The sequence below is a fragment of the Hyposmocoma kahamanoa genome, unplaced genomic scaffold (assembly GCF_003589595.1).
Source record: "Hyposmocoma kahamanoa isolate Upper Pololo Valley unplaced genomic scaffold, ASM358959v1 87, whole genome shotgun sequence".
Taxonomy (NCBI): domain Eukaryota; kingdom Metazoa; phylum Arthropoda; class Insecta; order Lepidoptera; family Cosmopterigidae; genus Hyposmocoma; species Hyposmocoma kahamanoa.
The window spans coordinates 20052693-20079713 of NW_020654422.1; the positions used below are offsets into that span (position 1 = coordinate 20052693).

Here is a 27021-nt window from a genome sequence, read left to right on the forward strand (position 1 = left end):
TGGTTGCAAGATCTTTAGGCCAATAATTTAACTAATCAAGAGCTACTAGAGAACTAATAAAAAACACGACGTTCTTTTTTCTGTGTACCGAACTATATGAAGTTCGGTAGCAGTCGAATGAAAACCTCCTCCATTTTTTGAAATCGGTTAAAAATATTTTTATGTCTACATTGAATTAAACCAAAATAAATATAACAATATATTTACTTTTATTTTAATACCGCCTTTCTTAATACATTCATAATTATTTTGTAACACGAGAACAGTGAAAATCAATTTCGCGCTCGCTCACAACAACAGCCAAACAATATAATTAATTTGGAATATATTTATTTTTTTTACTTCAGAGCAACAAGAATAATTAAAATTTCACGAAAAACACCTTTGATTGAAACATAACAGATGTATCTATCCGTATTAGTAACATACAAAGCACGTGTCTAAGACGTAGACGTCGCGTTGTTAAAATTGTTCTATTTTCCGTAAGAATTTATTTGTAACGTCCTTGACGCGGCCTGGAATTCTGCAACGCAGACTCCATCGGCCCTCGGGTGAGTGTCGCTGCCAACGCCAACTGAGGCTGACACACTAGTATATTATTTATAAACACCGTCGCTGCACGCTAAACGAGCACCCGCCGTATGCGCCGACGCACACGAATCATGCCGCGCACGCGTCAATACATAAAATTAAAAAAATATTTATAATTACAAAACTGCTCTAACAAATTACTTTAAATTAAAGTGAAAGTGATTTTGTATATAACTGTACATTTATTTTGTGTTTGTGATGTCTAACAGCTACAGTATGAAACAGTTTAGCTCTACGTAAGTAATTACGAGGAAATTTATAGTAGTAGAGCTCCTTATGAGAGAGTTCATCAGTAGTGGACAGATGAACATCCGTACTTCCACCTTAGATATCTCTGCCGCCAAGCCGTAATGCGAGTTTCGGTTTTGAAGTATCAGAGTGCTGGTGAAATCACAGGCACTTGTCACGGAGCGACAGGCGCAGTGGTAAAACCCGTCAGATCTTTGTGATTTAAAGTTTGAGTGACACTGCATCTATTATGGACACGCATGTCGTTTACCACTCGACATACGACTTGTTCGTCCCTTAATTTCCTATAATAATTTTTTTTTATAAATTCATTTGTTAATTACATGGTTTTAAATAACAAGTTAAATTTTAAATTTTCAAGTTTTTATTGAATATTACTTTGTATTTTTCTACCATAATATTCAATTATTCTTTGTGAAATTGCTCCACTACTTTGTTATAATTATTAGTAACAAAGACCGAACACTTTGAAAAAAATCCTTCGATACGGCCGGATTCGAAGCGATGTCTTCTAACAAACCGTGCCAGACGCTATGCCAACTAAACCAGGGATTTACAATGATTAAAGCTACATCTCCAGTCAGCGATGGTCGCTGTAAAGGTACCTCTCTGAGTGGAGAAATAAATTTCTCACAGTCGGTACAAAAATTCGTCTATATATTCTATTTGCTTTTGTTTTTAGGTTTTAACTAATAGAAATATTCGTAACGTCCGCTGGTTCGTTTTGTGACTTAGTTGGCATAGCATCTGGCAAGGTTTGCTAGAAGACGTCTGCGGTCAGAATCCGGCCGGATCGAGGGAATATTTTCAAAGAGTTCGATCTTAATTATTAATAATTTAAACATAAAGTTACCAGGAACGTGAGAGAAATGTGTAAAATTGACCAAAATAATCCTCTTACCTTGAGAAAACTAGTATCTAAATATAATGAACCTATATACGAGACAATAAAGCTATTCTCACGGGTAGGCGTCAGCATTACATCTAATTTACAGCGTGAAGAGGCGCCAACTTTGCGTAATTCGCAACTGAAGATCCAAACGTTGATTTATGAACTGCATACGGAGTTCTAAAATATAAGTTTATGCGTGTTGTGATTCATAATAAATAAATCAATCAAAAGTTGCTGCATTGTTATAGTGTTTTCGCCATTAATCATTCGTCATTATGGACTCTGAATAAGAGTATCAATAGAATCTTTGTCCTGCAGAAACGTGCGGTTAGGGCAATTTACAATCTGGTCCCCGAAGTATCTTTGAGAGATAAGTTTAAGGAAATTAACATTTTTACACTAGCCTCACAGTACATTTATGAAAATGTAATTTATGTTAAAAGGAATAGTAATTTGTTTATGAAAAATAGCGACAGACATAACATTAATACGAAGAATAAAAATAAACTTGCTTTTCTTGATAGTCGTCTTCACAAAGTCAAAATATCATTTAAGGGGCAATGTATACGCTTCTATTACAAGATTCCGGTTGATATACAAAATTTGCCTTTCACGGGGTTTAAAACTATAGTGAAACAAAAACTTTATACTAAAGGTTATTATACAACTTCTGCGTACTTGGATGACAAAAATCCGTGGTAGTAACCCGTTTAGCTCATCGAGATAGTCTCGGTCTCTGATGTTTAAAAACAAAAAAAAATATATTATTGTAAATGTTGAATGTAACTAACTAACTGCCTCCGTGGCCGAACGGTTACGACTGCCACGCAGAGATCCCAGGTTCGATTCCCGGGCCGGGAGAAATATTTGTATGGCCTACATGTATTTCTCTCGTGAGTTTGGGTGTAATTTGTGGTTATCTATGTGTGTGTCCATGGCACCCGCGACACAGGGATTCCCTAGTGCGGGGCTATGTCGAGTGTGTGCGTTATTATTATTATTTATTATTAATGTGTACAAATGCTATTTACAAAGAGCAAGCCCTAGAGTTTCTTGCTCATTCTTTTCAGGGGAATCTGCCTTACGAATGAGCGGTAGAGTTTAACCATTGTGACGATTTCAAGTGTAATAATGCTTACCTATGAAATAAAGATTATTTTGAATTTGAATTTGAATTTTGAAGAAAGAATATTCCCTATGCTAATTAACAGACTTCGACAGTATTTTTTTGTATATATGTTACGCCATTACTCCGGAATTTGTGAACCGTTTTTGATAATTCTTTTTTTGTTGGAAAAAGGATACCTCATTATTGATACCATTAAAATTTGAAGAAGACATTCCACCTCTAAGGGTGGCAAACTAAAGGATGAATTCAGGTTAGCGAACTTTCCGGTAACCGGTGCAATAAAACTTGACAAATAGATGCAATTCCACGAACTTTTGTGATCTGTTCTTTTTTAACCGACTTCAAAAAAAGAGGAGGTTCTCAATTCGACTGTACGTTTATTTTTTTTGCATGTATGCTATGCGATAACTCCGCCATTTGTGAACTGGTTTTGATGATTCTTTTTTTGTTGTAAAGAGGGTATCTCAAAAGTGGTCTCATTTAAATTTGAAAAAAATATTCGCCCTCTAAGGGTGGTAAACTAGGGAATGAATGACTTTTGAGGTCGGTTTTTAGTACTCTGTAATGTGAGCATTACTGCTTGGCTGCAGAAATAGGTAAGGTGGCAGTACTTTCCAGGACGAACTCTTTCACAAGGAGCTCTTCTGCTATATAAATAAACTAATACAGGTTGTCTAGTGGTTCGATGTTAAGTTTACTTTATTGTAAATTTCAGTTTACAACGTAAACTTTAGTTGATATAGATCTTTATTTATTAAACTTTGATTTAATCAATGTTACACTGTTATAGATTATAAATTTATTAAAGTAATTGCATTTTGTTTTTTGGAGAGATTTTTTGGAACATTAAAGCTTTTTGCTTAATCTTGACGTAATAAATCCATAGAGCGATAATGTAATGAAGAAACCGGTGTGCATTCATGAGATCTTTGGTCAATAAAGATTTATTAATAGTATATTATGTGTATATTGATAATAGTGGTAGCTTCACTGTGGTTTTAGTACAGCTAGGCCTTATATTAATACGAGTCAAGCAATCCCCGTTCCCGCCAAAACATACATGGCATTTTTCTCAAACAATGTGAGGAAATAATACAAGACTAAAGAGAGAAAGATGTATAATAGACAAAGTAAAAAAATATGAATTAATATTAAAAGTAATATTTGACGTGTTAGGACAATTGCTAAAAGAACATGTGATTGTTTTTCCAGACACATGAATAATAGCCTGCTTCTGATAATGTGTTTGAGTGTATTTTATTTTATTTTCGTTACCGCTCTTCTCACTAACACTCATTTTCGCGACCAAAATATAAAAAAGGCGAAATAACACAACAATAGTAAAAAAGTTTTTAATTCTCGCAACTATGAACACTGGGCAGCTGGCTGTATGAATTTTTCTTTTGTCTTTTTGTTTAGAAAATTCGTATTTACTTCGTAATATAGCTATATAGATTAGTAGTAAACGGTCTAAGGCCTTGATCAGCGTCCAAGGAATTTCACATTTAGCGCCATATGGGCTGCTCTTGTAAACACTAATAACATTGATCAACATTGCTAAAGATTATGTAAAATTAGAAATATACGAATATCTTTACTTTAAAATAATTAAATAATTATAATATTCAACCATTGACTTACAATTATAAGGACGTCGGGTCCGCGCTTTAAAGTGTCCGAACTTATAGGGCGTTAAAATCGTATACAGAGCGTCATTCACGCTTTAGTCTTCGTTTGTTCGACTGACAGCGAAGCAAGCAAAATTAGACAGTACTGCGATGACATTACAATTTAAATTCAACGTTTTAGCTTTTTCATATTCCTTTACATGTCACTACGTTTAAATAGGTTGACTTGGGACATTTTTTTCGTGGTTTTTATATTAGACCCGTCGTTCATTTATTTGTAAGTCAATGTGTTCAACAATACAATTTCCTTCGCTCCATAAAATACTATGAGAAATTATTTTACAACATACCTAATAACTTTGCAGGTTATGTAAATAAATACAATATTAGCCTTTACTCGAGACTCGAGAGCTCTTAAGTTTATAATCATGATAATGATGAAATATCATCTTATGCATAATGAACTGAAATAACGACTAGTAAGTACCTAACCTTTAAGTAATAAACGTAGAGTGAATAATACCTTCGTCTGAAATCTCGGGTGATTCAAAATAAAAAAGCAGAGCCTACGTTTATACGACATTGTCCTGCACCTTTTTTAATGTATTCGATTATAAACGGACAGACAGCGGGTTGTACACATGATATATTTTCATGCGTTTAAAAAACGGAGAACACGTCTGTGATGGGTTCATTTGTTACAATTTTATATTGGCATAGAAGACGCCAAAAGCTTTGCTGTCGGAAAAACAGAAGTTATTGGGTTCATCCAATGAATTTAACGAAAATCTGAGAAGTGATGCAAAAAATACGGGCATTTATTGATATCTTATCCACAGAAGATTCGCTGGTCATTTTGTATTAATAAAATGATGCGTGCCCTCCTTCCAAAAGATACTTCAATACTAGACGACGCTTGTTCGGTGACTATTCGATAAAAAAAACGCATGACTTCCGTGTTAATGTTAATACTATGCGCCACTGCACACTGAATACATTAAATGTTTAATAAATGTAATATAAATAAAGTTTAATATATGTAATGTAATAAATAAATGTAAAATTACATGAAAAAATAGGGTGGTTTGCATTAATATTAGACATAACTGGTTGAAGACTGTACCACCTCAGTCAACCGTGTCCATGGGACCTGTAAAGGGCCCGAAACGTCGGTTTGTTTGAAAAAACAAATATACGCGATTTAAATCCGGAAAAATAGTTTCATTTCCTATGAATACATTAAAGTTCATTCAATTATTAACAAGTCCGTTGCGTATTCGATAAACGTATAGAGCTGTGTGCGTTTTTTTTTTTGCGGGACAAACACCATGTGAACAGTTGTGTATCTAAAGTTTACGCCAATATTTATTCAGTAAGATGTATAGTGCAAAAAAACCGTATTCAAACTGCGTACGGAGGTAGAGGTTTTTTTTTTTGGTAATTTTATTCAATTATGGCATCAAAAGGAATAAAGCTTCAAGTTTCATGCTCATTACTAGAAGTGGGCGTTTAAACAAAAAGCTTTTTAAAATGAGCACTAAAGCACGCTTTTTATTTTAAGCGTTTCCTAAACAAATTAATTCGTCAATGTGCATAATAATTTTATAAATAAAAATAAAACTCGTGTTTTACAAATAAACTTACTTAACACCTTTAGTGGTCTACCTTTCGCTATCAACACAACGTTGCAAGCTTTTTTTAATATAAAAGTCTATGCGTTTAAACGTTTTTCTGAACGATTTTTTGAGCTTCGAACTAAAAAGCGTTTATTTTAAAAGGGGTCTAAAAAAGCACGCTTTTTAAAAAGGCTAAACCAGATTTTCCCACCTCTACTCATTACTATCAGCTTATCCTTACGAATGACCCACTTGTTAAGTGTTATTTGCATACTTAAGGAGATCTAATACATTGTGATCTTGTTTGACACATAAACTGTCTGCGTTTTATAACAAATATTTTAACCTTGTAGATAAACAATTGAAACTCAAGTTAAGTGCCTAGTTGATAAAAACAAAGTATGCCAATCAAACAAACACTGGGTACTCTAAACACTCTCAAACTCTAGCTTAAAAATAATAATACTTAGTCATGGCTCAGTGGGTAACACTAAACACCACGTGGGCCGCCGGCTTCAACTGCAGCAGGCTTCTACGTATCTTCGAATGTTAACCAGTAAGCCATATGGGTCGCCGGCGGCCCACAAAGACCCAAGTGCCGCAGGCCACCATGTATTTTCGAATTTTACCTAGCAGGCCATATGGGCTGCGGCGTACTACAATTAGGAATTAAAATTTATTTATTTCAGCAAGCCGACAATATAATAACGCACACATTTTTTTTTAATAATAACGCACACACTCATCATAACATAAACACAGTCAATTGCTTGCTTCTTCTGCTAATAACTGATCCAGACCAAGTGTCGAGCTCGTCTCTGGTGGTGACATCCGTCTGTTATTGATGCAGCTTGGAGGTATCCCGCCGCAGCTCACATAACCGGCTACATAAGTTACTTAAGATTACACGTAAATTAATTACGAACTTTTTAGCATTTTCGTACCAAGATTATTACTGAAATTTTGAAGCTAAGGCTACAAATTTAACTCCCAAGACAGTATAAAATGGTTTTCTAACGACATTGCAATAACGAAAGTAGAAAAGCTATTCAAGTTTGGAGTTTATGAAAATGGTTGCTAATTTCCAATGAATCTTGTCTGCTACAATAACATTAACTTTTAACATTTAACTGCCTCCGTGGCCGAACGTTTGCCATGCCGGACTGCCACGCAGAGGTCCCAGGTTCGATTCCCGGGCCGGGAGAAATATTTGTATGGCTTACAATTATTTCTCTCGTGAGTTTGGGTGTAATTTGTGGTTGTCTATGTGTGTGTCCATGGCACCCGCAACACAGGGTTTCCCTAGTGCGGGGCTATGTTAAGTGTGTGCGTTATTTATTTATTTATTTAGTAGAGATTTGGAGAATTTTGCAATCGGTATTGAGGCATGATTAATTTATTTTTATTTTTTAGTATTACGTTTGTACATTGCTGTGTGTCTTAAATACAGTAATATTTTGATGGACATACAAAATACAATTAATATGTAAGCAAATTACACTCGAAATGGTCACATTGATATTAAACTCTACTAATCCGTGGGTGGATGCGGCTAGCACAGGACCGCGGTGAATGGCACAAACTACGGGAGGCCACCCAGCAGTGGGTGAAACTAGGCTGTGACGATGATGATGTTGACTCATTCGTAAGGCAGATTTTCCTGGATAGAATAATTAAGAAGCTATGGGGGTTGCTCTTTGTAAATAAACATTTATACACATTTCATATTTCATGTTCGATTCCCAGTTGAACTAATTTCGATAAACTAATAACAAACTATTGATCTTTGTTTGAGTTTCATGGGTTTAATTTCCGCAATCACCATTTTTAAGCCCGTACTTAATGCCACACGCCGCGATAAAAATGCAATAAAACTAACAAAATCAAAGAGAAAATAATTAATAATTCCCTTGACATTGACCTCGTGCGCGGACACACGTGATCGGAATTCTTGTATTGAGTAATCATTATAATAGAGCTTATAGTATCTGGTTGGTATACATATCCTTTTTATAGGAAAACCCTTTCACATGATACCACACATGACCACATAATCGTTCATTTCCTATTTCACACTATTTAACGTTATTTTTTTAATTATCGAACAATGAGTAGTATTATTTAATTAAGATAATATACAGGTAAGGTAAAAAAAAACAATGAAAAGCTTAAATACTAGAAAGATAATATGAATCAAATTGGGTTCCCGCGGCAAGGTGTTCAAGATGCTGGCAGCGGTCCTCCTTTGTGTTGCTGTGCTAATGCATTGGGCAAGGTAGCTGCCAGCCCTTGGGTTTCCCAGACAGTCTATTAATTTTTTCGATAAAATTTTGTAGAAATGAAGGGCTCTGGGACCCCACGGGCTAAGGGCTAAGTCGTGAAGTGATTAACGAAATAAATCCACCATTTTGTCAAAAAGTGATTAAAAACTTTAATAAAAGAATCGACATCTGTAACTGCGGTCGTGGTGGACATTTATCATATATAATTTTTCATTAATAATTGCCAAACCTTACTTTTTTTAATACAATAAAAATTTGAATAATTGGCATCTAATTATATTGTTTTATTGATTTACAAAACAAAGTTCTTGTTAAAAACCCTATATTAGGTCATCTCACTCCGTTTAGCAGAAAAATGTAGAAAAATCCGTTCCTATTCGTCATAAAAGTATAGTCAAAATTTTGTACAATAGTTTCAGAGATTTGTCAGTCTCATGCCCCATGCAAATGTCGAAGGACTCGACAATGGGCCTTTCTTCATCGACATACGTATGAATTTACTTTGTAAATACCAGCAACGTGAACATTAAACGTCACGTTTCATTACTCTAGTCTATTTTTAATCCTCGTAAAGCTGTTTTATCACAATCCTACACAGTATCATATCAGTCGACGTAAACAAACATAGCAATACTTTAATCTCTGCAATAAAATTATCGCCTCTCGTAGAATAAAAACGTTATAGTAACTATATAACTACAGTTTAGGGAGTAGACTCTACTCCCGTCCTTTGATATCCGTCTGAAAATTGTCAATTATGTAATACTCGACCAAACCAGACCAAACTAAAAGAAGCATGATGCGAATAACGCGGTGTTTATAAAATAATTATAATTGGCACAACGTTTGATTAAACGTGATTACGTCTACCTTAAATATGCTTTTATATGCTCTATGTTTATTGACGCCAGGTACGCAAAGTAAATTCTATAAGTCTTCATTCCTACGCCGCAACACTTCAGGCTGTTAAAAGATATATCTCTTTATCTCTATATCTATATATCTATATCTCTAAAGATATAGATATATATCTTTATTAAAAAATACACCTTTGCCTTATATATAGTACACAGAAGAAATTTACTGATTAAAAAAGTAAACAAAATAAAACAAAGAGGTAGAAAAGGCGTCACAAATCTAAGGACTCTGGCTCCTAAACTAAGCAAAAGTCTGTGTCTTAGGAGTTAGTCGGGACCAAAAAAGTCCCTGTAGAAATATAAAAAGGAATCTGAGCGATCGTGGTTATACATTTTTAGTGGTAGTTATGAGGTAAAACATAAAAAATAATATGCATAAGTGTGTGCACGCGTGCGCGCATGTGTGTGTTTGTTTGTGTTTGTTTGTATGTGTATGCTCGTATACAATCCAAAAGTGATTGTGTAGTAATCATATTTTAAATAGTAGATTGACTGCATGTGTGAAGGTAATGCGTGAAATCGTAATCAACTTCGTGCAGCCGAGACCGCGACTACATGAAGTTGGTAACAACTTCACGCATTAACTGCATGCAGTCGGTTTCGGCTGCACCTTATTATACTAAGCGTACAACGGATTGAGCTGTAGTTCCTATCAATATCGTTTTATCAAAGAGGTATATTGTAAAGACAATAGTGGAGAATTACAAGCTGAATAACATCGTATTCTTACTCAGCTACTTATAACAAAAATGATAAATTCAAACACAAACGTATTAATAACTAATATAAAAAAAAATAAACACATTGATTAAACTCTACACTACGCACTAGTCATTCGTAAGGCAGACTCTCGAGGTCTGTATACATTAACCATTTGTATACATTGATCATGTACAATATTGATTTATAAATATCATAAATAAAAACAATATGCAATAGCTAAACGGGTCATTACCAAGGATTTTAGTCATCCAAATACTCCAACGCTGTATAATAGATATAAATAATCTTTAGTATTAAGGTTTTTCTTTCACGTTAGTTTTAAGCATCGTAAATGGCAAATTTTGAACATCATCCGGAATCTATAGGAGGGTATACATTGCAGGGTTGTTGCGACTATCAGCACCAGCATTCGTATCCGTGGATTCAGATTCAAATTGAGACTTCTCAAATATAATATTACACTATAAATTGCACTGCATGTATTAGAAATTATATTGAGATCGTCAAACAAAACTACAAATTATAAAATGAAAAATACACAATAATTATAAAGTTAACAATTCATTAATAATAATATTGTTGTCATTAAATTACATATCAAATTTAATTTCTGCCGCCAAGCAGTAATGTTAGCATTACTGCGTTCCGGTTATGAGGGGAAAGGGTGCTGATGAAATTACAGGCGCATGGGACTAGTCAACTTATGTCTCAGGGAGACGGGCCCAATGCCAGTGCCCCTCAGATCTTTGCGATTTAAAGCTCTGATAACATATATCAATGCTGAGGTAATAAGCCAAAATCTTCCGCGGAATGCGCGAGCAATCTTGAGCATACGCGAGAATTCCGCGGAAAATTTTGGCTTGTATCTAATTTTTACGTTACACAATTGACAATAAAATTCATTATGCTATGTACAATAATGCTACGAAAAGTTGCTTCCATTCCGTTCCGCCACAATATCAATTGAGCCTTATTTCACAATAAACAGGATTCAAAATAAATGATTGGATTTTTCCATTACAACATACCCCACATACCCCAATTCCGAGACAAAGACAACCACGCCCCTTAACGATATCGAAACATTGTCAATAAGGCAGCTATTATAGAGAAATCCATAAAATAGATTCGATTTTCATCACCATAGAGTTGTAATGGGTTTGTAGCATCTGAACCCGGGGTTGGTTTAAAGTTGCAACGGAAACCTGTGTGATCCCGGGACTGGTTGCTTGTCAAAAATAATGAAATTTGAATTGCATCCAGTCCCGGTTTCAGTAGCACCTCGAAATTATTTGAAAAGCTATTCGGTCGCCGATATACATTTGCTTGATTACGAAAACTAGCACAATTTATTGAGAAGACAAACGATATAATTGTACAGTCAAGAGCCTATTAATTTTGGACTTTGCACCGTTCTTCTCTTATGCGCTATAGAATTGAAATTAAATCTAAACTCATGCTTGATGTACTCTCGACCCTGTAAGTACTAAAACTTAATTTTTAACTAATATTATCTTCAAATTAATTTATTATATTGGGACCAACGCTGAGGTGTCCTCTTTCCAACAAAAAAATGATCATCGAAATTGGTTCACAAATCGGTAATCGCGTAACACACACAGACAAAAAAATACAGTCGACCATTGACTTACAATTATATGGACGTCGGGTGCGCGCTAAAAAGTGTCCGCACTTGTAAGGCGCTAAAATCGTATACAGAGCGCCAAACTCCGCTTTAGTCTTCATTTGTTCTACTGACAGCGCGATACTGCGATGACATTACAATTTAAATTTCGAATAGGTTGACTTGGGACATTTTTTTCGTGGTTTTTGTATTAGACCCGCCGTCCATTTATTTGTAAGTCAATGCAGTCGACTGTATTTTTTAAAGGAGGACGTTCCTAAATCGATTTAGGAACGTCCTCCTTTTATGAAGTCTGTTAAAAAGAATGTAATGCCTACACAACTTAAGTTATATTTTATCTCCTTTTCAGCGCTGTAATAACTGAAAATGGAGCATTTCCGTCCACGACAAGCATCAGCACAATAAACACAAAATGTAAAGAAAATGACTTGGAGAAAAACGACTACGAACCCTTTCAAAACAGAAAACTAGAACATCCTAATTCGTGAGTATAGTGTCAACCACATATCTATACCAAGAAAGTAAACTTAGTGTAATAGTTACTTTTACTCGTAACAAATACGTATCATCAATGGAAAGGTAAAAATTCTGAATGGTTTTGATTTTTTTTTGTTCTACATCAGTCTATCCGGGTTTTGTAGCAATCTAAGCAGACTATAGCGATTGTTACACATAGGAAATGAAACTATTTTTTCATACAAAACCAAAACCAAACGTTTGGGGCTCCCTGCTAATCATACCAGCCACTACAAATTATAGGTTTTAATGGTTACGACTGAAGAATAGACTCTCCTTCGTCGCTATTATTTTTTGTTTAAAATGGGTACATTTCCTAGTTCGAAACCACGGTTTCGTGCGAGTACAAAAAAGTCTTCGTTCGCAACTGGTATCGTACAAAACATAATTATGTTACTTTCGCAACTGGTTACGAACCTCCGGTTTAGTGCGCGGCCGAAGGGACCTTGACTATGGGACCTGTAAAGGGCCCGAAACGTTGGTTTGTTTGAAAAAACAAATATACAGATTTATATTTGAAAAAATAGTTTCTTTTTCTTTCTAATTCGATAATTGGTAACTTTCTCTTGTTGCTATTTTGCTTTGTTAGTCGCTCCTGTTCGGTGCCCTATACACTTTGGGTACTTCTTACCTTTGCATTTTGTGTTATGTTACTTTTGAAATAATTTATGCAAAGAGGACAACAAAGTTCATTCATTTTATTAATGTTACCTTTCAGAGATGCACGGTCGTTCGCGAATCTGTTAAAATCTTCGTTAGGTTCCGGTATCTTAGCCATGCCAGCAGCCTTCAGGAATGCCGGAACTGTAGCTGGAATATTTGGCACTATCCTCCTGGGTTACATTTGCACTCACTGCGTGTTTCTATTGGTAAAATATTCATTTGTCATAGTTTCATATTTACGATTGTTATTGTTAGAAGACTTTAATTCAAGCTCATTTGTAACATAGGTGAAAACTTCGCAAGAGGTTGCCAAAGTTAGCAAGGTGCCATCGTTGGGATATGCCGAAACAGCAGAAGCTGTGTTCGCTACAGGGCCAAGGCAGCTACGAAAGTTCTCACGAAGCATTCGGTGAGTTCTATACCAAAATACTTCATCCTATTTAAGAGCCGAGCTCTTGTCGGTATAGCCTCCTCCAATCCTTACAATTCATAGCCAGATCCTTGACCTCTTTATAGCTACTAACTTTGTGTGCTCGTCTTTATTTGTACGTACGCCATTGTTGGTCTTCCTCTTTCTTTCACCGTCTTCTTCCCCGCAATTATCACTATCACAAATTCGTGATTACGTAACAAATATTTTTTTTTATTTTATCCAAACATTTGTCGCCTTCTGTTCCTTGTTGTATTCAATTTGTATTTTCCGTAACGCTTTTCAAAACTTAAACCAAAATACAACATGGCACAATAAATTGTTTTCATCAACCATTAATCGATAAATTAATTGCGAAGGTTATCAAATTTACGAAGTGCTCTTGAAACAAACGTCTCTATTGATTTTAATACATCTTTAAAACAGTCTATATTATTCATTACCTCGTCTGTATACATAGAATTATAAAATCATGTGTTAATGATGTTTAACTTATCAGGAGAATGCGGTGCTTTGATAAATGGAATGACTGAATGTACGGTCTGTCCACTATAATATCTAACCCCCTATTGACTATTTGGTTTTGGGTAGATAAGTGTGAAGAAAATTGTTAAAACTAACTTAACCTTTAAGTTGTTAGCCACAAAATTGCATCAGTAGTGAATGATGTTTCAGGAAACTTTTTAAGCCAATTTGTGGACATCTAGTTTTTTTTTAAAGTAGTGTGCGCATTTGACCTCCATCTCACCTGATAGAAAGTGACGATGAGGTCAACGATGTAGCATGCAGACCTAAATAATGCCTATTCACTCTCGCCTTGAAAAGATTCAAGTCATAGCGTTCAGGGAACTAGGCCGCAGTCAGGGAATTCCACTCCCTAATCGCTGGCCACATAAATGTGGAAGCGAAACTTTTCTTGCGAATCCTGGGATTATCCACAACATGGGGGTGGTACCCCAGCCCACGTCTAGCCCCCCGATGATGGAAAGGGGAAGGTGGAATCAAATCATGCAATTCTTTCGCACACTCTCCGCCTTATCTTGTCTACTTATTGGTTGGTATTCTACAGTATACATCATATTCTGTAAATACCGATAAGCAGGTGACTATACGACGGTTAACGTACACTACAGGGAAAGAACTGCCCAATCATATATTTATCGTATCACAATATAGAACTGCAGCATTTAAGGGTAGTTTCAAATATTCGGCTTCAAAATGCTGGAATAATATTCCTCCACGTATACGTGACGAGTCTTCCAAACACAAATTCAAAGCACCTAACCGGCAACACCTACTTACTCTCGTTACAAAAACCTGTCTGGTTTGTTAAAATTTTACTATTATTATTAGTTTTCATATCCCCATGTACTCTTTCCTTTATAAAATAAATTTTTACTTTGATTTATTACATTAAAATATATTCACAATCGTAATTTTTACTTACAGCTACACGTATATATTCATATCCGCACATGCACTTACATATTTAATAGGTTATTTTAGATAAGAATAGAATAGAATACGTTTATTTGCCAGAATACAGTAAATTTAAATTAATTTAGGTACAATGTATTCAACCTACAAGCAGGTGTGCAAACGTAATGGAGTTTTATTATGTCTTGTATACAGTTAATAGCATTTTAACATAATGTTAATAATGTTAATTATATAGAAGCAAAGACTCAAAAGCCATTTTGTCAACTGTAGTTTAAAAGTAGGTCCTTGTAGTAATTTAATGTCATTTGGTAAATTATTAAAAATCTTGATCCAAATGTTGAAGCAGTTATTTGTACAATTATTTCTGTTTCATAATTTTAGCTCGAGTTTGTAGTTGAATTAAATCGCCACGTATTCTGAAGTGTTGAGAGTTAGTCTTAACAAACACACAGATGTCTCTTACATAGATGCTGACGAGAGGTAGTATATTGAGTTTTTTGAACAAGGTCTCGCATGTGTCATCTCGTTTAGCGCGTTCTTTTGTACTACAAACACCCTACTCACATCTACGGAGTTTCCCCACAGAATCAGCCCATAATTTAATACAGCGTAGACGTACCCGTGATAAGCCATCATTGCAGCTTCGTGAGATACAGTTTGTCCTAGCCTACTTATGCCAAAAACAAATAAATTTATTCAGCCTATTGCACACATGATCAATGTGATTGTGATATTTCCACTTTAGATGTTCATCACATTTGACTCCCAGGAAACTGAAACTTTAGATGCACTATTCACATTTTATTACATTTATTACTTCAACGAACAATTTCACTCCTAGTCATTGACTTACAAATAAATGGACGACGGGTGTAATACAAAAACCACGAAAAAAATGTCCCAAGTCAACCTATTTAAACATAGTGACATGTAAAGGGATGTGAAAAAGCTAAAACGTTGAATTTAAATTGTAATGTCATCGCAGTACTGTCTAATTTTGCTTGCTTCGCTGTCAGTCGAACAAACGAAGACTAAAGCGTGCATGACGCTCAGTATACGATTTTAACGCCCTATAAGTTCGGACACTTTTTAGCGCGGACCCGACGTCCATATAATTGTAAGTCAATGCTCCTAGTCGTTTGTTATATCTTTCATTACAAGTAACTTCTAGATTTATTCCCTCTCGTTGATTCTTGGACTTGGGCATACTGAGTTTGCGCCCTTTCACTGCTATGACAAAAAACGTTATATTTTTCCTATTGTATTTAATCTGTATTTGTGGCATACTAGTGAGAAAAGTGTTTATCTATCTATAATTTGATCTTTAACGTATACTTACATAAAAATCGATATTACCTCAGCTCTAATTCAATTTTTTCTCTTACTAATACGGTTCGTTTCGCTTGGGTCGCGACAGGGACACTGGCTTTATTTCAGAACATTTTTTATAAACGATATTAAAGCCCTTTGAAAAATGTATATTGTATACTATACATGTTCTATTTAGTTCAGTTCATACAAAAAAAATCATTGGTATATGAAAAGTACCTATTGAATAAGCGATTTTCTTGTAAAATTTCGAGGTAAGTTTGTGTTTTTTTTTCTATCGTAAAAATTTTTACGAATTATATTTTCATACCATATAGTAATCAGTGTATATTCTCCATTTTACTGTATATTTTTTCCAAATTCAATAGTTTCCCTATAATACGGCATCCGCCATAGTCATTTGAGGTTGTATAGATACTTAAACAAAGAATACAAACTGAATGAACAGAAATGAATGCACTTAGAACCAAAAGCTTGCGAGTCAAATATCTTAGTGTATAGAATGTGCGTAATCCTTACAAATATTATAAATACGAAAGTAACTTTGTCTTTTACGATTTCACACCTAAACCGCTGAACCAGTATTGATGGCTTTTGTATAGGTAGAGATAGATGGGACCTAGGAAAAGGACATAGGCTACTTTTTGTCACAAAAATAAACATTAAAGAGGGGATGAGAGATTGTATGGAGAACCAAAAAAACTATGAAAATTAGTATAGTATAGTCAAAGTACTTTATTCTACGCTGAGGAAGTTGCAGTCACCAGAGTTAGGAATAATATAAATCAGTAAGAGTAATGAAGAAGGTATGGTATAGCATCTCCTTGAAATGATAAATTCATGAATGATCATTACTCAATCAACTACAGGCCAATCGTCATTGAATCACTATGTAAGGACGTGACATTAATAAATACTGAATTTTAAAAGACGAACCAAATTTGATTTTTCGTAATCGCAACGTGCTGTACAGCTACTACTTGGTACTTGGTACTTGGTGCAACGGGCTGGTATCCGCAACTCGACGACAAAGCGCCTATTTTGCGTGTGGTGGGTGCAGGGTCCTACTCGTGCCACCCAAGCTCCTCCAGAATCTCAGCAGCCTCCTTGGTTTGCTGAAGACTTCGGGGAGCGACCTTGGCACTCCAAGGTACTTTGCCCTGTAGTTGGCCACGCCGGAGCACTGGAGTAGGATGTGCGCAGGCGTTTCCTCCCCCTCTATGCACGCTCTGCATAGAGGGCTGTCTGTGATACCTAAATTGAAAAGGTGTTTATTGTATGGACCATGACCCGTTAGGGCGGCAGTTAGAGTGCGAAGCTCTTGCCTTTTAAGTTTAATTAGTATTCGAGATAGACTGGCATTGAGCATTGGGAGTGCTTCCCTCGCCTGTCTACAAACCGTAAGGGTGGTCCATGTATTATTATGTGAAGATTTTGTACCTTTGTGTATAGTTGTTCTGGACCATTGGCAGGGGAGGGACACTATCGATTCTGGTCCTACAGCGTCTGTCTACGACCCTTTCCTGGCTAGTTCATCTGCTGCATCATTGCCACGTGAGCCGCTGTGTCCTTTAATCCACTGAAGAGTTACGTGGTTTTGTATACATACCTCCATGAGTGCTTGATGGCATTCGTAAATGAGCCCTGAGTTTATGCCATAGCTATTCAGTGCTTGAAGTACTGACAGCTACTAAAGTTGATGTACTCTTTACTCCGATCCATATACCCGAGATGTTAAAAGAAGGAGAGAAAAGTAAAGCATCTCCCAAAAAGTAAAGCCGTGGTAGCCTAATGCTTTGCCCTACCGCCTTTCAAGCACAGGCCGTGGGTTCGAATTCGGGCACGCGTCTCTGAGTTTCTCGGAATTTATGTGCGAAAGTTAAAGGTTATGTTATACCGTGACTACATATCCCACTTTGAGCGGGACAGCCCCGCTTTTGAGCTTCGTGTTCCGCTATCCCCAAAATACTTAAAAATGTCCCGTTTTGACGGTTCACGACACACGCGACATATAAATTTAAAATTCTTGCTAATAATTACGGTTATTTAATAACTAAACCTGACATATTAAAGCAAATTTGATCATACGAATTGGCTTGATATATTATCAAGCCAACCCTACCAGACTACACAAGACTAATTTCTTTTTAATTTTCGATCATTAAAATTTTTAGTTCTTTTTTCTATTTTTTTTATCATTAAACATTTCGTTATTATCATAAACAAGTGTTTTGTTTTTAAAACAATAATAAATTTACTGCTTTGAACGAAATAACCTAACCTCAGTGCAGAGTACGAAAAAGACCGACCACAAAAGTCATTCATACCCTAGGTTACCACTCTTAGAGGTCGAATATTTTCTTCAAATTTAAATGGGATCACTTACCCACTTTCGAACAAAAAAAGAATCATCAAAATCGGTTTACAAGTGGCGGAGTTACCGCGTAACATACATAAAAAAACATACAGTCGAATTGAGAACCTCCTCCTTTTTTTGAAGCCGGTTAAAAAATAATGGTCACATTAGTTATGGCCCTCCGAAGTATAAAAACCGTACTCACGGCGTACTGAAATGACAAATGGTTTGATTTATAAGAAAATATTATGTGTACTATAACTATAATTTATAGTAAAGTAAAGTTAAAATATTATGTAAACTATAAGTTTCCGGAATTAATAAGAAAAAAATAGTACTATAAATGGCCAGAAATTAATTTATTGTTTCTCAAAATATCCTCCTTCAGCGTTAATGCATTTTTTCTTACGAATGAACCAATTTTGAAAACATTTACACCACTCCTCCGTGACAATCTCCTAAACATATTTTTCATACTCTTCGACAGCCTCTTCAGGTGATGAAAATTGTCTGGCCGTGTGAAAACTGGCATTATCGTGGTGCAAGATGATACGACGTTTACAGTTATTTTTACGGAGTTTGTCAATAACCTCCGGCAAACAAATGGTCGTGTACCAATCACTATTCACGGTGCAATGATTCACCAAAGCAACAGCATCCACGTGTCCAGTTTTATTAAAAAAAGAAGCAATCATCCTCTTAGAGGCACTTTGCACGCGCGCCACTTTGGTTGGTTTCGGCTCATCTCGAAAGACCCATACGCTCGATTGCTGCTTTGTTTTGGGATCGTAACTAAACTAAATCCATGTTTCGTCACCTATTACTATGTCCCACATCAAATTTAACGCCCCTTCATTGAATCTGGTAAGCATGGCATTGCACCAAGTGACGCGATCCGTTTTTTGAGCCTCAGTCAAATTGTGTGAGATCCACCGAGAGCACAGCTTTTTCACACCCAAATGTTTGTGTAGTATTGATTGTATTTAACTCATGCCTATGCCTAAACATGCCCGAATCTCATGGTGTGTCACATGCCTGTCTGTTTTGATCATACAGCGCACAGCATCGATGTTTTAGTTGTTCACAGCAGTGGACGGGCGACCATCACGAAATTCGTCACTGAAATTCACACAACCGCGTTTCAATTCTGCAAACCACCTATAAATGTCGTTTTGCAAGTCTTGAAGCCGAGCGAAGCTCCTTTGAGCTGTTAAATTACACTTAAAGTCGTAGAAAATCATACTACGAAAATTTTAACGAGTTAAATCCACGGTGATGTAGATAACCAATTTCTAAAATGACGCGACAATGTAAAAACAAGTGACAGTCAGATAAAACAAACTGTATTTTCCTTTTTCAAATGCTATACTTACTTTTTAAATATTGTTTATGTAATTGGCCAGTTCCGGAAGCTTATAGTGCGCCCTATGTGTGAGTTACTTTACTGTAGGTACTGGGCGTGGGGTGTTATTATGGAATAAAAAAATATGTTTTCTTATAGAAAAATGTATGTTAGTGCTGTGTGAGAACTGGGACGTTTAATATGAGTTAATGATGATATTGAACATAGTTATAACATTACATTAATATCTGTTTCGTCGACGTTCCCGCAACTTGTTATTCTAGAAGAACAAAAGAGGAAGGTTTAGAAGTAACCTTTGGCGTATTTCAGGATATTTATAGACTGGGCGTTGACTTTCACCTACCTCGGCGCCTGCGCAGTTTATGTCATCCTCATAGTCGACTCTGTACAACAGGTAGGTGTTTAGCATGGTACTCAAAATCCAACTTTGTTGCTCCATCGTTGCTGCCCAATTTTCAACCAGAGTATTACGAAAGCCAATACTCAATTTAGATAAGTAGCCAAAACGTAGCTGTTATTGTAATTTTTAAAAATATTACACAATGTGACACGCGCCAACACCAATGTGATTTATGATATTGGCATTGAAATGTACTCTGCTACAACGTTTGAGTTCAGTCGCACTAAAATTAGATTTTCTTTGAAAATAAATAGTATTTTTCTTTACGGTCGTAAAAGTTTAGGCAGCTAATTTTCAGGTTAGTTTTCTCTACCTAATTTTGACGGCAATTTCTATATTTATATCATTTTATAAACGACATTCTATATTATTTAATAAACGATAATTTACTCGAATGCTCATATAATAAAAATTGCCATTGAAATTAGGCAAGGAAAACAACCTGAAAATTATCCATGAACTTGGTGTAATAATAAAAACTTAAAGAATAGGTAACCGTATAATCTTGAAATTATCTTTTCAGATCGTGGATTACTTTGCCGTGGATAATGGCCTCAGCAAGGCAATGTATTGTGCAATGTCTCTGGTTCCGATTCTTATCTTCACGCAGATCAAAAATCTGAAGTTCCTGGCTCCATTTTCAGCAATCGCAAATATCTTGTTAGTGCTTACGTTTCTCATATGTCTGCATTACATTTGCAAAGACTTCCCGGGTTTGGATAGCCAACCTATGTTGGTAAAGATTGAACAATGGCCACTATTTATCGCGTAAGTTTAAATGTATTAATTTGATATTTATTAATAAATACAAATGAAACTATTTTTCTGATCTAGATCGCGTATATTTGTTTTTTCAAACAGTCAAGTTTCCAGCTCTTTACAGATCCCATGTTCAAGACTGGACTGAAAAAGCAACTTTTTTTCGTTTTAGGTCCGATAAAATAATTTCATTTCCAATAGGTAGCAATCTCCATAATCTAAAATGTCAATAAAAGACAGTAGATTTATATAAAATCATTAATATTGATCCTACACTTGAGATTGATTTATTACACGACCTAATGTGGTGGCGCCAGTGACAGATCAGCACCACAGTTCGACATCTTTTTTGTAAGGTAATTGGTAAGAGTCAATTACTGGGTGTTCATTATTTGTAAGTGTAGTGGTTAGTTGGAGTACATTACTGGAGATTAAATAATTTTTATAGTAATCATTGTAAAAGCTTTTTTATGAAACTTACTACAGCATAATCTTTCTTGAGGATTATATCAAGTAAACTAATCACTATTTATTTATGTTTAAAAACAAAAAGTTATTTCAAATTTATAAACAACTTCCTTTAAAATGTCGAACATTGGTACCAACACACTAAGTGTCCTTTTGCAATATGTGTCTATAGACGTCTGTTGCTATTTGATAGTGGCTATCTATGTCCAAGATTATTGATGACTATAGACCATCGTTTATCTTTCTGGCCTGCATGCTTAAAATTTTCTTGTGAGTAGCAAGTGTCGGGAAGAACAAGTCGTGCAGGTACCACCAGGCGGTGGTACTCTGGACGAAAACCGTCACAAGGAGCTTACCTGCTATTAAATACTTGACTTTGTTTGTTGCATTCACACATCTTATCACATATTATCCCAATGCTTTTCACGTATCTTCTTTAAAGAGAGAGTGCTAAACCACAGTCCACTTCTTTGTGGAAGATTGCCAAAGACTGATGTACTCACTGTCCACAGGAAGCGGAAGAGGTGTATGAAGGGTGTAGCAGGTGAATGAAAAGATATCTTCCTCCTTCACTCGAAGAGTTCTTGAGCTCTCGATTGGCGATCATGTTTCAAAGTGTCTTTCGGTTCTTTAATAAGAGCATGTCTATTTCAGTACAGTGATCTTCGCTATGGAAGGTATCGGCGTGGTGCTGCCAGTGGAGAACGCGATGGCAAAGCCCGAGCATTTCCTGGGATGCCCTGGGGTGCTCAACATCACTATGTCGGTGGTCATTCTTTTGTACATGATCATGGGATTCTTGGGTTATCTACGCTACGGTAGCGACGCGAAGGGCAGCATAACATTGAATCTACCAACTGAAGAATAGTGAGTTTATTATAAGCTTCTACTACTAACGTACAGCGTGTAAGAAACAGGTTGGATAACATTGTTTCATGCTGGTGGTACTCATAATAACATGATTATTTTTACTTTACACACAATAGTTCTACTGTAAGTAGGTGAATAGTCTGCAGACTATCTTGGTTCCAACATCAGATCAAGGTTACCAATGTAATGTCATCGATTTTCCTAAGCACGTGTACCAAATTTCCAGTCATCGGATAAATGAAAATAAAATAAATATTATATAAACTGAGGTCACAGCTGAGAAAACAGCTGATAATCTTTAAATAGGTGAACAGAAATTTTCAGTTGGGAGTTAAAAATTACACACAATTTTGTGTCTGTAAATTCATGGTTGGGGCATTAGGCATATACTCAACTAGATTGAGTACCAAGAATAAACGGGAGTATAAGAAAAAGGCTGCTAACAGACTGACTGTATTTTTGCAGTTGATGCGTGAGGTCATAACCATATTCATGCAGCCGAGACCTCGAGTCCATGAAGTTGATAACGACTTCAGGGATTAACTGCAAACGTAATATAGTCATTCTGTTAACAACCAAAGACTGATGTACTGAGCAGGGGAAGCGGAAGAGGTGTATCAAGAGCGTAGCAGGAGAAAGGAATTCTTCCCCTTTCACTCGAAGAGTTCTTGAATTGTCGATTGGCAATCGCGTACCGGATGATGCAGCAACAAAATGGACCGATGGCCTGGTGGAGGTTGGGGGAAACTGCTAGTTGTGAACAGCGCAAGATCAGCTTTCGGCGCAATGTGGCTATCAGTAGGAGACATCTTTCGGCTGCAATAATGATTATGATAATCAGTCTGAAGTAGACGTGTATGTATCTATATATTTCGGATTTATTACCTACTGCCTAGGACGACTAGGTATGCTTTTGTTTAAAATAAGTGCGCATCAAAGCATCTCACCTGATGGAAAGTAAAGATGAGGTTGACTATGGAGCTTGCACACCTACATAGTGCCTGTTCATTCTCGCCTTGAAAAGGCCTTTATTTGTCTTTAACACGAGTGTTCATTTGCTGTTTAAATTCTTGGACTTCAGCGCTGCTTTGGCCGCGAAGGTGTTCATCATATTCGCAATCTTCTTCACATTCATGCTCCAATTCTACGTGCCGATGGAGATCGTGTGGCGGAATACGAAAAATCGTGTAGCGCAAAAACACCATAATCTCGCCCAGACGATTATGAGAGCCGGTTTTGCTACTCTAACAGGTAAGTAACGCAAATTATGTAACTAATTTTTTCCATTTTCTATTGGAAGATTGTTCACATAATACGAGATAGATAACATAAGCCCAAGATCTCTACTGCGAATTATGTTTTGGTTATTATCAAGCAAAAAGACAATAGTAATAAATCATATCTTCTGAATGAGTACCGAGCACCTTTCATTTTGAAAACTAAAATCTGTTTCCATATCAATAGCCGTCATACCCGGCACCATAGCGGGCATACTTATCACAATGGTACCGGATATGAGGGCAATCTAGCCTTCAATAAATACAGTACAAATGCTTAATTTGCGTGCTACGTACATATGCCAACAGTACGCGAAGTGTGCTTTTCACGTTATGGTAATGTCAATAATCTCGCGCAAAACCTCAGAAATTATAGAAAAATGCCTTATTTTGCTACTATGGAGTGCGATAAAAATTTTAATTTTAATTTTTCTGTTTGTCGTAATATTTTTTTTGTTACAAAAAACGATAGTAAACCTTATACCGCTGCAATATGGTCATTCTATTTTTTGGAGAACTAAGTAAACATCTCAAATTCGACGTCGTTCAGCTATATAACCGCTAAATGGCATAATAACACATCATAATAATGGTATCCTATCACAAAGTCGAAAATTTTTTTGTCCGAAATAACGTTTGTAAGTACGAATTTTCATTACGCCGAAAACCGAATTACAACGAAACAGTTGTGCTTTCAGGATATGTTGAAAGTTTATCGCAAAGACACGATTAGGTACGGTTAGGTTAGGTTAAGTTAATTTTAAAAGAAAAAAACATTTTCCTCTCAAAATTACTTTCGAGTTTATGAAATTTCGACCAAACGTTATTTCTGGAAAATGTCATTCGGACTACTGATAGGTAAAAACCCTCAATAATCTAGCGGTCAGCAGCATTATGATTGTACGGCAGAACATTGATCGAAATTTTAATATAAAATCATAACGTCGTAATTTGCTGTTATATCACTTTCATCGATATGCCAATAGGGTAATGTTTCAATTATATTAACAGTCCCGATTTTTTTTAAATTAGAAACTACGGCCACTCATTATCATGATTTCATAGTGTTTCGAATTATGAATGCGTGAGTTTTGGCGACACCGGTTCCTATAGTATTCCGTGGTAATGGGGATGGCACGCACTTAGTGCACACCTCTACCACTCATATCCTACTAAGCTATTGATTACATACTGATTATTATACATTGCAATAACTCAAATTATACTAAGTACAGTGCTTCTATATTCTCAACGTCCCTCGGCAAAGTTCGTGTGTCGGCTGTTAGTAGTCGGGTTATTTATTTGGTTGCCCTTTGGTACAGACCGGACGCTTTCAGACTTGGAAGTATACAGATTTGCTATTATATTTTTTATTTATTATACAATGGGAGTCAAATCTCTAAAGTCACAGGCACGACAGATAATTTATAGCGTGTACTTGTATTTTTTTTTTTTACAAGAATCTGATACGTTCAATAAAGACAACAATAGTAACAAAACAACAATAAAGTACGTTGTTCAAAATTCAAATTACTTTAGATTTGAAATCTAATAATTAATGGGCATAGAAATTAATATTCGTGTGCATTCGAAAATCCGATGATTGCCGTGGGACATTGAGAAAATAGAAGCACTGCAAACCTGTCAATTTACTTTGATCACAAAATGTCATCGTAAATAACAAAGACACGAAAATCGAAGATTAAAACTTTCGGGAAACTGACAAAAATATTTTTTTTCTGATACGTATATAATCAAAATATAGTAAATACAATCATATTGTTAGCATTTTAAGGAGTTAAATTATGCTTCTTTCAGTGCTCTATTGAATTAAAAAATATATATATTTACTTTAATAACATATTTAACTAAGAGATTTATGAAATTCGCTTCAGCAAATATCAGTAAAAATAATGTAAAAATGCGTATGCGGGTTTTCACTCTAAGGTGACATTAGTTTTAATAGCAACAGAGATCCCCGTGGAAGAGTTCGTTTATTATTTATTAATTTATTACTGGCCATGGAAACAAAGTCCTTCAGCCGAAAACATAGAAATAAGTTTTTCTGTAAATATGGCCGCCACAAAGAGGATAGGCAATTTGAGGCGGGCGTGCTTGGATTGACTCGGGATTCCTTAGAACGGGCCGATACGGGTATTTTAGTTCGAGATTCGTATAATTTCGCGTTTTAATCTTCGATTAAGGCACAATAGCACTATCCTATTCCACTTTAAACTAGATTTCACAAAATAATTGAAAGTCAAAATAAAAACGACACTTTTCCCTCCAAAAGGTCCAGAGCGAATCTGGAAGAGTTCGTGCAGAGAAGTACTACCATCTTACCTATTTCTGCCGCCAAGTAGTACCTAATGTGAGCATTACTACTTGGCGGGAGAAATAGGTACGTAGGTAAAATGGCAGTACTTCCATGAACGAACTCTTTCACAGGTAGATCTTTTGCAACAGGTTTCATTGACATGTTAAAATTTAATTTTCAGTGGCAGCTGCTGCAACCTTGCCCCGGCTGGAGCAAGTCATCGGCCTGGAAGGTGCATTTTTCTACTCCTTCCTGGGACTCATAGCGCCTTCATTAATGCACATAATTTTCAACTGGGAAAGGGACCTCGGCAAATTCAAATGGATCCTAATAAAAGATTCTGCTCTTATATTATTCGGCTCCTTCGTGCTGGTGACGGGTGTGATGCAAAGTATCGTAGAGATTATTAGAACTAGTTAGCAAATAATGAAACGGGCTCTGTGATGTGTTAGTAAGTTAATTTAATACTAAGTCAATCGTTCTTCGTTAAACAAAGTGCTTATATTAGATAAAAAACGTGATAAGTAGAGCTATAGCTTGAATATGATGCGAAGCAACCTTGTATTTTTTTAATATTTTGATCAGTGCAAATAATTATAAGACGCTGAAAGCTAGACCCTCTTGGATTATTTATATTGTAATATTTTTATGTAAAGTTATAACCTAGATTTTATAAGAGATTATTAAACTAGGTATATTGAGATGTTGTTTTAATTATTTCTCTCGCTTTGATTTGTTATAAACTCCAGTTACAGTCAGTAGCAGACAGAGTTCGTCCAGGAAAGTACTGCAACGTTACCTAGCTATTTCTGCAGCCAAACAGTACAATGTGAACATTACTGCGTTCCGGTTTTAACGGGAGGGTGGGTTTAGGTGAAATTACAGGCACATGAGCGGTGGTCAACATTTGTTTCAGGATGACAAGCACTGTGACAGTGCCGGTCAAATCGTGATATCATGAAAATATATATAATTATACTTATCTGTAAGTAACTAGATGAAGATACCATTATTGTCCCTTAAAAAATCTAATCACGACATTGTAGTTCTTTCATTCATGTTTTTTTCGTTGGGCAATGCATTATTTTGTTTGCATTATTATTTCCATAATTAATTAAATTCAGATTCCTTTTTAAAATAAAAATTTACCAAGAGCATGTC

At 35.8% G+C, this 27021-nt stretch overlaps 1 protein-coding gene across 1 annotated transcript; it reads left to right on the plus strand.

Annotated features, from left to right (window-relative positions):
• The first annotated feature begins 635 nt into the window (after positions 1 to 635).
• On the plus strand, positions 636 to 26612 carry LOC113235147 (proton-coupled amino acid transporter-like protein pathetic). The gene is made up of 9 exons (XM_026470743.1): positions 636 to 827; positions 12022 to 12156; positions 12907 to 13057; positions 13139 to 13260; positions 20079 to 20163; positions 20693 to 20937; positions 22051 to 22263; positions 23348 to 23517; positions 26042 to 26612. The coding sequence occupies exons 1-9, from the start codon at positions 790 to 792 to the stop codon at positions 26278 to 26280; spliced, it is 1398 nt and encodes a 465-aa protein (XP_026326528.1). The 5' UTR covers positions 636 to 789; the 3' UTR covers positions 26281 to 26612.
• Positions 26613 to 27021: the final 409 nt, after the last annotated feature.